General features: G+C 43.0%; 1 protein-coding gene across 1 annotated transcript in view; it reads left to right on the top strand.

Annotated features, from left to right (window-relative positions):
• Positions 1-14,205, top strand: part of CSE1L (chromosome segregation 1 like) — a 1,337,268-nt gene that overhangs the window by 767,196 nt on the left and 555,867 nt on the right. Inside the window, exon 18 of the mRNA XM_044088970.1 lies at positions 5,713-5,810. Coding sequence (XP_043944905.1) covers positions 5,713-5,810 — 98 coding nt within the window. The remainder of the gene's footprint in view (positions 1-5,712; positions 5,811-14,205) is intronic.

Here is a 14,205-nt window from a genome sequence, read left to right as displayed (position 1 = left end):
AGAGAGATTGACTACAGAAATTGTTTCATTTGAAAGTAGTTTGAATATTTTAGGTTTCCCGTGGATGATCCTTCTGAGAAGCAACGAAATATAGGACCTTTTTTTTATGTTATCAGAAAAAAAAATTTCATGTCATGTTATTCATATATGCATATATGAAGCATTTCAGCATTCATCATGTCTGCATTCTGTTGTTGTGTTGTTTTTGCTACCAACTACCAACTAAGCAAGTAGATGGTCAATATTTAAAATGTATCAAATTGTAAAATGTTGGATAGGTTAGCCAAGTATATTCCCTTCCATTTTGGAGATTTGATCTCATCTGTTAAGGTTTTAATCTGTATTTGATCAGACCATATAAAAGACCGCAGCACACGGTCTGTATGAGCTCAAAGTATAGATAAACATAGATGTTGTCTCCAGTGGAGTGCCATTCTCACTGTGATTTTTACTGAGCTGATCTGTGACTAGATTGAGCTTGCAAATGTGCACTGAATTGTACAGCTTTGGGCATGCTAATCATGATGCTGTGAGGGGCAGGTCTGCAGTCCAGCATCTGGTTAAACAACCCTTTAAAATGGTTTCTGCATCTCCACTGGCCAGTGAAGAATCTCCCCCTTCAGTCATGACTTTTAATGTGGTTCTAGCCAATATAGTTATGGGCTCCCCAACAGATAATTGTGCCTGTTGGAAGCAAATTCACACGTACTTGTTTTGTAGACTCAGTTTGATAGAAGGCTTAAGCATTTATTGATCCTACCTGGAGTCAGTGTACAAGGCCATTGGTGAAAAATTAGAACAATCGGTGGGGGGCTTCCCAAGGAGCCAGGAATGCCTAGTTTGAGTAGTATGAGCTTCATTATATGAATCAGTCTTCCTTCAAAAGAAATTAGGGGGGAGAGCCATATATCTAAATGGCATAGAACAGGAAAACGTATGTGTGGTACGCTACTCTGAAATCAAGTTTGAAATTTAAAATGCAAACTTTTAATGTGGGCAAAAAGTTTCTCTGATGCAGTGCTGATTGCCTAGTCAGCCTTTTTCTCCCCAGACTCGTTGCAGGTTTTCTCCCCATCAGTGGCAACTGTTGTCAGACTGTGTCTATTGTAATAATTTGATGCAACAGTTAAAGCTGGAGTAATATCTCCTAGATGTCTCACTGGTCCCTCCTTGCATGTCTGCCTCTGTTACTGGCTGCTGACCTAGTTTGTTGGCACCTAACCTTAGTGTTTTCTTTAGTGTCAGTCCTGATGCCTGCCACAAAGTAGGTCACCCCTCCAATGTTGGCCGCATTCTTAGTATGTCTACTTAGTCTGTTCCACCTATTTTAACCTAGCCACGCCACTCGTCAGGTGTTTGCTCCTGTCTGTTTCTTCACCTTCATTACCTGGATTCCTTGTGTTGGCCTGTCTGCTTGGGTTAAAGTTTATCTGATGCTTGGTTAACCGCTACCATCCTTTTCAGTTGATACTGCAACATAGATGCCTCAACAGGAACCATCTAAACTGATGTAGTTCCAGAAAGATGTGGCGTCCTTCCAGCAGTGCACATCAGTCCTGCCCTCCCAAGATCCCATTTGATATGTCCAACCCCCTATACCACTTTACTCCAATAGTTCCCCCTAGGCTTCAATCTTGGCTGTGCTGCATAGTTGGAGATCAAGAATAGCTCCAGATTTGTCAGTTTTAGATTGTCTAAACCAGTAGACAAAAACCCTAGGGTCATAGTTGAGTCAGTATGTTGTCAAGATCTAGCCTACCTCTGAGTAGAGAGAGGAAGATTTCTCCCTAAGCTCTCTGGAGGACCCTAACTTTATACACAGTTTCAAGATTGTAGAAAATGGGTGAATGGCCATTGGGACACTGCAGAAGCCCAACAAAACAGTACATAAGTTTGCTTGAGCAGCATCGCTTCTGATTAGCATTTTGGGTGGTGTGGCAATCTGTGCTTTAGAGCATGCAGGCACCATGGCTGCCATTTTGAAGGAAGTAAGGTGGGAAGGTAGGAATTTCCCGTCCTTATTTCCAAGGGTTATAACTTATGAGCAGAAGCTCCAAGCAGGGTATAAAGTTTCATTGGGGAATGAGGCCTCCCCTCAATGATCACCATTCTCCATCTTTCAGCCATGTAGATAAGGAATCAGGCTCTGGACAGGTCCGTCATCCTTGTGTTTCCTGCATCTTTAATGTAAGGGCATTGAGCTACATAACATACCTTTGCAGTATTTTAAACAAGACTTGATAAAATGTAGCAGACAGTGGACAAGGTGTTAAGGTCCATCAGTCTTTCAAGACATCGGCCTTCACTGCTCTCATTAAAGGACATTGTGATTCTATTTTTAATGCGCAACTTCTATGTCCTTTCTCTCCCTATTTACAGTCCCTGCTATGAATAAACAACAACACAGCATTTAAAATGGCTTAAAATCAACTGTTTCTCTCCACTAGAACAGTATCTTACTGTACTGTGGTGGTTTCACTTTCAAAAAACTTTTATCTTGGCCTGGAAAAGCTTGCTGCAGTCTCCATATTCATTGATGTCATCAAGGCCAGTGAATACAGCTAGTTTTCTTGCCGATTCCATCTCCAAACTGACGGCACCATGACCATTTTAAAAACCCACCCATGCTATGATGCTACAGCTCCGTGGTCTTTCCCCTACCCATACAGAAAGTCAAGGCTAGAACAAAGAAGAACAGTACGAGTCAAGTCTCCTGCTGTGAGCTGTCAATCACAGTAGGTAACAGCTCATATTACCCTTAGAGCTTTGACAGCTAGAGAAGTTAGATGTGAAGGGGGATGGGAGAGGAGTCGAAGTAGTACAACTCAGGCTTCACAAAAGATTGCAATTTAGCCATTCTAAAAAGCAGCAGTAAAAAGCACTTTGAAAGGCCGTTTTGTGGGATTTGCACTGTTAGTGTTTTAAGTAGTCATTGAACTACATGAAATGTTAAAATTAACTGACTGAAAGGCAACAATGTATGCATGTTAAATCAATGCAGTGACAGGAGCTTTAAGAAGAGAGGCCTGCGTGATCTCATTTTTTTATGGAGAGGTACTGCATTGTGGGATACCTAGTCAGACTAAATAGTTGATCACTTCAAGATGCTTGACCCCATGTGGTAACTCAGAAATTATGTATAAAAATATTTGAAAACTGTAAATAGTCCCAGAGTGGTGGTAAAATGTAAGAAACTCCAAACAGTGATGAAATGTTTTTTGAGTGTGGGTGCGGTTCTCCTTTAAGCAGCTGTTTGGTTAGGATAGCAGCAACTCCACTCACAAGGCTGAGAGGATAGTGGAAAGCTGCATTACCATACGCCATCACTCCTGGCTACATTTCTTGAGGGCAGAAAGGTCCATCACCAGACCTGGCTGTTGCATGCACATTGCTAAAAGTATTGCTTCTTAAAGCCAAGGAAGTTGCCCTTACTGCAATTCAGAGTTTGACTTTTGCCATATGTTCTTTGTTGCTAGGCCCAGAAATGGACATCTTAAACACCGTTCTGCTCTGGGTGTCTGGTTCCATGCACCTGAATATACCTTTAATGGAATGCAGGGGGAGTTTGTGAAAAGTGGTTCAGCCAGGACCCCTGGAAGCCAGTAGAATTACTTTACAAGGAGCGAAGATTCTCCTCCTTCCAGGTTGCAGCAAGGCTACTGATTTGAAAGGCAGGGCTCCTCCTTAGTGAAGTCTCAGCTTGCATACCTCCTGGAATGACCACCCTTTTGGAGGTGTGCCCTGATGGCATTTCTCTCTCCCTGCTTCCTATAGTTAATCACCACCACAGAAGAGTAAACAAGAATAATTGCCAAGGACTTCCACCATAACCCTCATTGCGAAGTCTAAACAAGCCTAACTGTTCAGTGCCTCATTAAAAAAAAAAAAAAATATCTGTAGCAGAGCAAACTTCATGTTCATTAGTCTTTGTGCATGGTCATCCTTCAATCTTTTTGTAGCATTTTCATTGAGATTGGATAAGTCATCTGGGTCTCCAAGTTGCATCTTTGAACATTAGGTTAAAACTGGCCAGGGAGTTCCTTTGCGTTTAGATATGAGCCAGGCATCATATGTAACTAAACACACTTCATCTTAGCAGCAGCATCCAGAGTTTTCACAAAAGTAATGGTAATGGTGCCTTTTCCAAGACCAGAGTGCTTTCCTCCTTATTTGTCTGAAACCCCTCATGAGTTTACTTCCCCCCCAGTACAAGGAGCTTTCTCCCAAAGCCTCCCATTCCTTGAAGTTCATGGTTAACTTTATTAAACTCTCAAGTGGAGCCCTTTAATTGCTTCATAATCATAGATTGTTTAGATAACAGTATGTCAGGCATATCTACGTTAGGAGAAGCTTCAGGAAATAGATGGTGGGCCCAAACCCTAAAAATCTCTCAAAACACCATCTTAGAATGCCTGATATTACTGTGCTCAGTGACAGTTGTCATGGTAATCACTGCAATGACGTACATGAAGGTGCTTCATTTAATGCTTAGACTTCAGTGGGGACAGAGAAACTTATTCCATACAGGCACAAATTTTCTCAGGTCTGCAGGAAACGCCTACCTTAGTGAATAAATTCCTCTAATTTAAAAACTGTTCCTAGCTGCCTGTCCAGAGGTGACTGACTGTGGCTACTTGTACACTGGAGTAGGGAAGTTACTTCCAGGTATACAGGGTGTAGGACCTGTAGTCAGAAGGCTGCCTTAACATTGCTTTGGAATGAAGGCCTTGCTTGTTTTCAGCCCTGCTTCTTCACCTGCTTGAAGTCACAAAATGGTACTATTAGTTTGTCACCTCTCTGGTATGTTAATGTAAGAGGGGGGCTTGTTCCAATACTCCCTGTGCAGACAGGACACAAGTTGAATAGGCTTTCCAGAACAAAGGCTTGATTACATTTTTGAGGAGTCTCTTCGTAGCAGATATACTGAACAGGTGAGTAATTTTACCTCGTGAATGGTCACTGAACTTGAACAGTGGATCAGTACATTTTTCAGTGGTGGTGTAGTAGTGCATTTGTTTGCTTCTGCATCCAACACAGCAGGCAAATCTCCTTTTATCCACCTATCCTGCCATGGATGTCCTTTCTACTGACACTAACATCGTTTACAGCTCATAGCCTTATTCCTCTGTTAACTGCCAGACCAAGTTCCCATTAGGTAAGTGCATGCTTGTTTAGTCTTAGTAATAGTACTAATATTGGGTCTGTTTTCTTAATCTACAGGAAATGTTTAGTTGATGGACATACTCGTGGGTTGAGGCCTAGGATTAGATATGGCTTTCTAATTGTATGTGTTAAGACCTGTATCCCCTAATTATTGGATCATTTGAGATCAAAATGCCAAATGTGGAAGTAGGGATAAACTCAGTTGCTAACCCACCATGGAGAGTCACCTAATCAACTTATATGGTAAGAACCAGACTTGTCAGTTTTCAGTAGTAACAGACGTGTGCTCCACATGTAAAGCAAACAATCCAAAGTGTACACGAAGACTGCAATCAGTTTTATAGTGTGTAATATTTATGCTTTAGTTTTAAATTACTTGCGTGTTCTTGAAACATTTCTGGCTTAAGCTTCAAGCATCCATGTAACTGTTAGTGGTATGAAGTGGTGTTTCCTGTATATGAGCATCTTGTATATTAGTATGATTTAACAACTAAGAAAAGCGTGTTACATTTTTAGTGCCTAGTCTTAGTGCTTTCTTTTACGTTTTAGCCTGGCTTGTTGGGCGTGTTTCAGAAACTGATTGCATCCAAAGCTAATGACCACCAAGGATTTTACTTGCTGAGCAGTATTATTGAGAACATGCCTCCGTAAGTAATTAAAACACTTCATCTCCTTTTAGGCTTAGCTTTTCTGTATAATGTATTACAGTACTAATGTTTGGCAGAATGTCTTTAACACTTATTGAATTGCCACTTAAGATATAGGCAAGCATGTTTACTATATTATGTTCCCAGTTAATAAACCTTGTATGTCACATATATTTTTTGTATAGCTGTCAGTCCAGCATTACACAAGTTGCTCAATTACAGCCTTCCCTTAAACCTCACTCCTCCTCCAAAACATTGTTGTTCATGTATTTTTACCACAATTTCTGTTTCTATGTAATTCTCTCCTACCCTTTTATAAAGATCCCACTTCAGTTTGCACCTCTTTTACTTCAGTACGTCACACAGTCGATTCAGACTTGGATTTCCATTTCCTAAAAAAAAATTATTGTCTTGGTTATCACCTATTTGCTCACTCAATATTTTTGACTGAGTACTCTGTAAGAAATTTTTTAAGTCTGCCGACTCATTACAGTACCAAAACACATGTTCCCAGTTACCCTTTTTTATCTCATCAGACTGCCAACATTTAGCATCTACCCGAGGAAAAATTATTTGACTCTGCTTGGATAGAAAAAATGTCTATGTGAACACTTCAGAGCAAAAATCCTTAATCTTCTAGACTTCGGTGCATATTTTGGGAGCCGTACGTATGTCATCCCATTGTTTCCTTGTCAGTTGCTTCCAGTCTCTTCCAAAACTTTTCTGACCTCCTCTGATAAGTTCCTGTCATTGTCCTACAATCTCCTACAATATTCTATATGCCTTACAAATCATCCCTTTTTTAATGACAGCTTTTGTTCTAGATTCAATGAAAAACGCAACCATAGTGTGTCCCTTTCTTGGCCTACTTTTATCAATCTCTGATAGAAAAGGCAGTCTGTAGCCTACAGTTAAAATACTTTGTTGGCCTCTTCCCACTCTTACCTTTCCCTCTAGTTTGCTCCCAATACTTTGGTTTCTTTGCCAGATTTCTCCAATAAATTCCAGCCCCTCTTGCTTATTTTCTGCTCCCCCTAATTGTCATCCTTGACTACAAATTTTTTTTACATAACTCTTCCTTCCTTTCACATTTATCAGGCTTTCTGCTGGGTGTTCTTTACAGTATGGCTGAAAAGCCTACTGGTTTTAAAAAGTGTACTTCTTTATGGGCATAAGATCCTCAACTCTAATACCCACGTGGAGTGCTTATAGTGTCTAGGCCCACACACTTGGGACACATCTTGGTCCATCTGTGCTGTGTGTAATACCAGGACCCTAAGTGATGGAAGAAACAAATCCTAAAAGGCCTCCTTCAAACTTCTGCTCCTTCATCTGGTTACTTCCACATCAAGGATTCAAACAACCCTCCCCCTCCATAAGTCCAGGGAGCACTGAAAACACTCTATTCATTGTCTCCGAAGTCCGTGCTTTCTTTTGAGCCACCTCAGAAGATTTCAGGGAGTTCAGATCAGAAGTCTTCAGATTCAGCGTTTGCTATTACAAAGTCTTCTTGGCTCCGTAGTCCAAGGTTTTCCCCGGTATCTGAGGCTGATGTCTCCTTTCATTCAGGAGACACTTAAGTCTTCCAGATCACCTTCTATTTCCTCTGTTAAGTCCTCCCGAAGTCTTTTGAGGAAGAGGTGGATAGGATGATAATTCCTTAGAACATGGATCCAGATGGGGGTCTTGGCAGCTCAGCTCCATCGGATCTGTGAGCCTTAAACTGTCATTTCAGTCTGTTATTGCTCCTTCTCCAATCTGACCTGCAGTTTCAGAGCCCTTGGATCAGAGTTGAACAGTCTGATCTGAAGATACTTTTATCTTCCACTCCATGGATTGATGGTTCTCTGAGCTGAGGAGTTGGCTTAGACTCAGAAGTTTTTTGGAACCATTGCTTCCCCTCAGAGATTCAGCATTGGACAGCTCGGCATTGACTTTTCTGTGAGTGGGGAGCTGGGGAGGACCTTGGATAGTCTGCACCAAGAGTACCTGCTCTGGTTGGATTGTCCCTTGTTTCTTCTGGTCCTTCTGCCTTCGAAGTGATGGAGAGGGTTTTCTCTCATCACCGAGGAGTTTGTTCTTGTGTCTTCAGACCCAATACCTGTTCTCTCTGCAGATCCTGTGTCTTGAGTCTGTTCATATTGCACCTCAGGGACACTTCCATGCAGTTCCCACCAGGGTAGTCCCTGCTGCTTCCGACACCTCTGCAGAGCACCCCACTGAAGAGGTTCCTCAGAAGTCGTCATGCAAGAGGAGGCACTTGGATTCCCCACAGTAAACCTTCACAGAAGACAGATTTTTGATGAAGGGAGGGGTCCTCTCTCTCCACCTGAGGCTGTCTTGTTTGGTGACATAGATTTTGTCAGAAAGGTGGTTGGTCTTCCTAGGAGGAATAGGTGTTCCTGGAAATGTTTGAGTCTAGACCCATCTGTGTCTTGGTTTGCTATTAAAAGGGGTGCAGTTTTGTTTTGCTGTGGATGTACTGCCTTACTTCTCCAGACTTTTTTGTGCTACGACATCTGTACTTCCCAGCATCACAGCTACATAACCAGCCACTATCCCAATTGGCAGCCATTGTCATGTGAGGCACAGGATATGGAGGTTTCTCTTGCCCTAGCCCCTGGATGAATGTGAGGACGCCCCCCCTTCAAATGTCACTGCAGGGAGTAGCTTCCAAATCTGCTGTTACTAGATTGGGAGAATCAAGCCCACATCTGACCCAGTTATGGCAGTTACTATTGTGAAAGCCTCTCCTTGTACACCAGCAGTTTGCAACTGGGGAATGACTACTCTCCCCCCCCCCCCCCCAGGTGGGTGACTTGGCCTAATTTGCTTTATTCCCATCATTCTCCACTTGACTTTTCCAGCGCCTGAGACGTTACTTGAATACTGGTAGTCTGGGTTGCATTCAGGGCCTTATCCCTCCATGCCATAGAGCTGGATATATTTTTCAGTTCTTTTCTACCATAGGAAACTGAGTTATCAGTCCTTTGGTCTATCAGTCCTCTGTAAGGCAACTTCAAAGTAAGTACTCTGCTTAGGTGACTTTTTTGAGTATTGCTAACAGTGACTGTGTAGTAGATTTATTTGATTGGCTTAGTAGTCTGAATTAAATTTTGACCACTTTTAATTCTCCAAGTCTTTTGGATTTCTAATACCCTGACTGGAATGGACCCCATTGCTAAGTCAAAGTATGATTAAAGATCATGAAATTAGTACTGTTTCAATCTTTGCTAGCCAAAATTGTCTTTGCAGCACCTGCTATCTGCCCAGTAATGACCACTGCAATGCACAATGGAGTTGCATGTGTCTGTAACATACAGGTACAACTGTACATTCTTTTTTTCTAAGACCCATTGCTCCTACTACTACTACTAGAACTGTCTGGGTATCTTTTTCTTTTTTCCATGTTACCCTCGTTTCTGCCTGCAAATCCTGGTATTTTATGACTCCCTCTCTACGAAAGATATTGTAGTCACTAGGTGTAGCGACTTCAGTAATCAGTACTACTTTTGTCTTTCCATGGACTACTGCCTTGTTTTCTTGTATCTGTTTTATGAACTGTTGGTAATGGATGATCCCATGTGATATAAAATTAATTTTCTATGAGGCTTTGTGGTTTGTTTTCAATGCTTTTCAGCTACTTCAGTATTATGTTTGCGCACAATTCCCAATGAAAGTCTTGCCACATTATTATGCCATTCAGTATACAGTCCTGCCATTAGTATATCACAACCAGCAGCAAGATGTGCAACTGTTTCCAATTCTGTTTTACAAAACCTGCATTTCTCTGTTTCTCCCACATGTTCAGTGGACTTTGTAGACCAAGCGTGTATGTAGTCCACTATCTTGGGCTGCCAATATTAACCTTTCATCTTTTGGTTTAAATTCACCTCTCCTTAACCATTCCTGTGTTCAATCCTGATCAACATGAGGTTCTTCAAGAGCTTTTTTTATACTTGCAACTATATTTATGCATTTCCCACACTTGCTTTCTCATCTGATACTTCACCCTGTATTTCTTTTGTTTTTTGGGCATATTCATTTGCTACCTGACTTTTATCTGCATCTGGTTTGAGTTCTGTTCCCACTTGATGCCGATACGCTTTTGTTAAACTAAGCAGAGAAGTCATCTTAGACTTATTCTAGTCCTGTTTCAATGCTTTCAGTACATTTGGGTCTTGAGGTCAGCAGATATGTATGCAGTCGCACTCTTGCAGATCTGTACATGTAATCAATTTCATGGAGGCCCATACCTCCTTCAAAACAGGGAATATATAGTCTTAGGTATGCACTGATTTTTTTTTTATATAAATCATTTGAACATGTAGCATCCTTGATGTCCTTCAAGAATGCAACTGCAGTCCTTGCATATGGGTTGTCCTGCCTCAGGCGGCCCTTCGGTCGGCCGGATTCCAAAGTCTGGGTCCGGCGTCTGCTGATGTCGACTCCTCCCCGACGTTAGAGCGGCTGGGGTATAAAAGCATCAGCCGACGCCATCTTCAGTCTTTCTTGCTGCGCGGTGCCCGAAGCAGAAGCAGTTCGCAAGTGCCGGTCGGCCAGCTCCTGTGTTTTCAGATCCAAAGTCATCAAAAAGCTAAGTACCCCGTTGGGGAACCTTTTCTTGCCTCAGCCGATGTCAGATAAAACTGCAAAAGTTAATAATTGCTTGTCTTGTGGTAAACAAATACCTGATAAGGACTTCCATTCTTACTGCCTTCCCTGCCTCGGCCCAGACCACGACGTCTCGGCCTGTGCTGCCTGTGCTTGCTTTAATAAGCGCACACTTAGGCGTCGGGCAGAATTTGCTGAAGACTTTTTTGGGAAAAATTACTCCAATATCATGCCGTCGGAACAACTGACAGCACATATTTCCAAAAAACGGAAGGACCGGCACCGACATTCGCAGCCCGCGACTTCCACCGACACCACGCTAAAGCCTACCGCGAGTGCATTGGTCTCTTCGGAGGCGGTAATTCTACCGCTCCAGGCCGACGACACCACTTTACCGCACACTTCGGTCCCGGAGGCTACCCCGGTGCCGGTTTTTTTTCCTCCTGAAACCGAAGCCCAAGATTTGCCTGACACCATACCGGTGGACAAAGTTACTCCAGCACGTGGGGCAGCTAGGCCTCCTGTGTCTGTCTATCAAGGCCTACACACGTGCTAAGGCTGCCAGCCAGGCTAAGTCACACCCTCCTAAATCTTTTTCACAGGGTCCCACTTCTGATAAACAGATCATGACTTTAGCTGCATATCTAATTTCTTTAATTAGGGGCTCTCAGGCTCATCCAGACAGAGGTTCTCAGCCGCCTTCAAGCAAAAGGCCTAGGGTTGAGCAGGCAGTTACCCTTTCCTCAGATGAAGCCTCTGGTGAGTCAGGCCTTTCAGACTCCCAGGAAGAATCCTTCCCAGCCTACGAGGATTCTGATGCTGATGAATCCATTCCCTCTGCCTCTCCTCCTGAGGATATTTCTTTCGGGGAAATTCCCCATTCCATGAGAGAGCTTTTCAGTGGCAGGGCCAGGATTTCTCCGACTACAGGAAAAGGCTTCGGACCTTCCTTAAGTTACCCCAGCACAGGCCTTTAGCTATACCCCCAGTGTTAGATGTATTGGATGATGTGTTCTCAGACTCCAGTAGTTATCCTGATTCTCTCCCTCCTGCTCCTGTCAAGCCAGACAGATATTACAGGGTTCCTGAAACTCATAAACATCTCTTTAAGGCCCACTCTGTTGATCTAAAAACTATTTCTCAGGGGCCCAAAGGAGTGGCCACTTCCACGGCCAAAAATCCTTTGCCCGCAGGCAGGGAATCTAGGTCCCTGGAGAGGTGGGGTAAAAAAGTTTATACCTCATCCACCCTTGCCATGAAGGCACTTAACTGCCTTTTTCATATGTTTCAATATCAGGATTTCTTGATGGATGATTTGCAGAAAAAGTTAGCCTCTCCTGAGCCTTTAGATAGAAAGGCCTTGCAGGATTTGGTTCATAATACTCAGCAGGTTAGCAATCGTTTTCTTCACTGTGGTTATGATGCATTGGAAGCTTCATGTAGGGCAGCTATGACAGGGGTCATCGTAGACATGCTTGGTTGAAAGAACAGACATTACCAGATCATGTTAAAGTAAAGCTTCTAGATGCACCTCTGGAAAAAGACAAGCTATTTGGTGCTAATGCACAGGGTGTGTTGAAATCAATTGAGGAGAAGGCTAAATCAGTACAAACAGTCAAAGATTTCCTCCAGGTTCAGCCACCAAGGTTCAGTAGGAATTGGCCTTCGAAGAATTGGTCCTTTCCCGACACTGACAAGTTCCAAAGGGGAAAAAACAGGCGTGCTCGAGGAAGAGGGCAATACCGAGGCTCCTACAGGGGCCGCCAATGGCAACCAACTAATCAGAGAAGTGGCGCAGGAACTTCTACTGCTCCGCAGGGACAATCACAATGACTTGACTTTGACACCGCCGACCAAAGCTCAGAGAGAAGCACCTTTAGGCGGAAAATTATCTATATTTTCAAAAACTGACAAACTCACAAATGGCTTTCCTCACAGAAGAAAAACAAGAACAATTACCAGATTACTTCAAAAGCCTAGCAAAGCACACCCAGATGACTGCAAGGAAAATCCTGCAGGCCCTGGGTTTCATGGCATCTTGCATTCTTCTGATTCCACTGGCAAGACTACACATGAGAAAACTACAATGGTACCTAAAAAGTTTATGGTCTCAGCACAGCCACAACTTGGAAGCAATTATTCCACTCATTCCATGTCTACAAAAGGAATTTTTGTGGTGGGCACAAGCAAGCCAGCTAAACAAAGGCATGTCTTTCAACAAACCTCAAGCAAGCCAAACCATTACATCAGACGTCTCAGATCATGGATGGGGGGCGCACATGGAGGGCAGATGCATTCAAGGGCAATGGACACCCCGAGAATTGCATCTGCACATCAATCAAAAAGAGATGTTGGCAGTGATTCATGCAATCGAGGCCTTCGGAAAATTTCTTCAGCAAGGCCATCTGCTAATAAAGACAGACAAACACCACTGTTATGTGGTACATAAACAAGCAAGGAGGTACCCATTCTTACCCCCTCTGTAGACTAACAATGACTCTTTGGGAAAAGTCCCTGAAACTGAACATACACTTGCAATCCCAGTTTGTCCCAGGCAAGGACAGTGTTCTGGCGGACAGTCTAAGCAGAAACATTATGGACCCGCACGAATGGATGTTGCATTCAGACATTTTTTCACAAATAACTCATGCATGGGGAAGGCCGGACATAGATCTATTTGCCTCACACCTCAATCATCTGAAGAAGTTCTGCTCAAGGACACACCATCCTCAAGCCTGGAGAATGGATGCTCTCTCCTTCAGCTGGAATTCTCTAACAATCTATGCATTTCCACCTCTACCGTTAATGACCAAGGTATTACTGAAGATCAAAGCAGAACAACCGAAAGGCATTTTGATAGCTCCAGACTGGCCGAGAGCACTGGTATCCATTACTAAGGAGCATAACTCGCACCAAGCCGTGGCACCTGCCTCAATGGCCTCTGCTTATAACTCAGCACAATTACAGGACTGTTCATCCCAACCTGCAAACATTGCAACTGACAGCTTGGAGAGTTCCATGACTTCTCCTCATATCTCTCTCTCCAAAAAAGTTCAAGAGATCTTACTGGAAGCACGCAGACCTTCCACCAGAAAAACTTATTCAGCCAAATGGAAGATTCAACATCTGGAATGCCAGCAAGGGTCAGGATGCATCAGTAGTGAGCATCCCACAGATACTAGAATACTTGGCAGAAATGCTTCACAATGGCCTTTCATATTCTTCCGTAAAAATACATGCTTCAGCAATTTCAGCAAAATACAACTGTGATCCACCTGTGTGTTCACATCCTTTGCTAAGACAGTTTCTAAGAGGGATAAAGAATATTAAACCTCCAAGAAAACCACCAGTGCCTGCATGGGACCTCAACTTCGTCTTGGAAAAATTAACTCTTCCTCCTTTTGAGCCAGCAGCATCTTCAGAATTGCAATTTCTCTCCTGGAAAACAGTTTTCCTGTTGGCAATTACTTCAGCAAGAAGAGTTTCGGAAATACATGCCCTCATGGCAGTACCTCCATTTCTCATTTTCCATCAGGACAGAGTCTCTTTAAGAACCAATCCTTCATTCATGCCAAAAGTGATATCCAGGGTTTCTTTAAGCAATTCACCTGCCTACTTTCTTTCCCAATCCTCAAAATAAAGGAGAAAAGCTGCTGCACACTTTTGACATACACAGGCAATTGCGCTTCTACTTGGACAGAACAAAGGCCAACAGAAAGTCTGACCAGTTATTTGTAGCTTACGCTGCTGGAGTACAAGGAAAGGCAATTTCCAAACAAAC

The sequence above is a fragment of the Protopterus annectens genome, chromosome 12.part0, assembly GCF_019279795.1.
Source record: "Protopterus annectens isolate FY-2018-M chromosome 12.part0, PAN1.0, whole genome shotgun sequence".
Taxonomy (NCBI): domain Eukaryota; kingdom Metazoa; phylum Chordata; order Ceratodontiformes; family Protopteridae; genus Protopterus; species Protopterus annectens.
The sequence above is the reverse complement of the archived record's forward strand: the minus strand, read 5'-3'. Positions and strand labels throughout refer to the sequence as shown.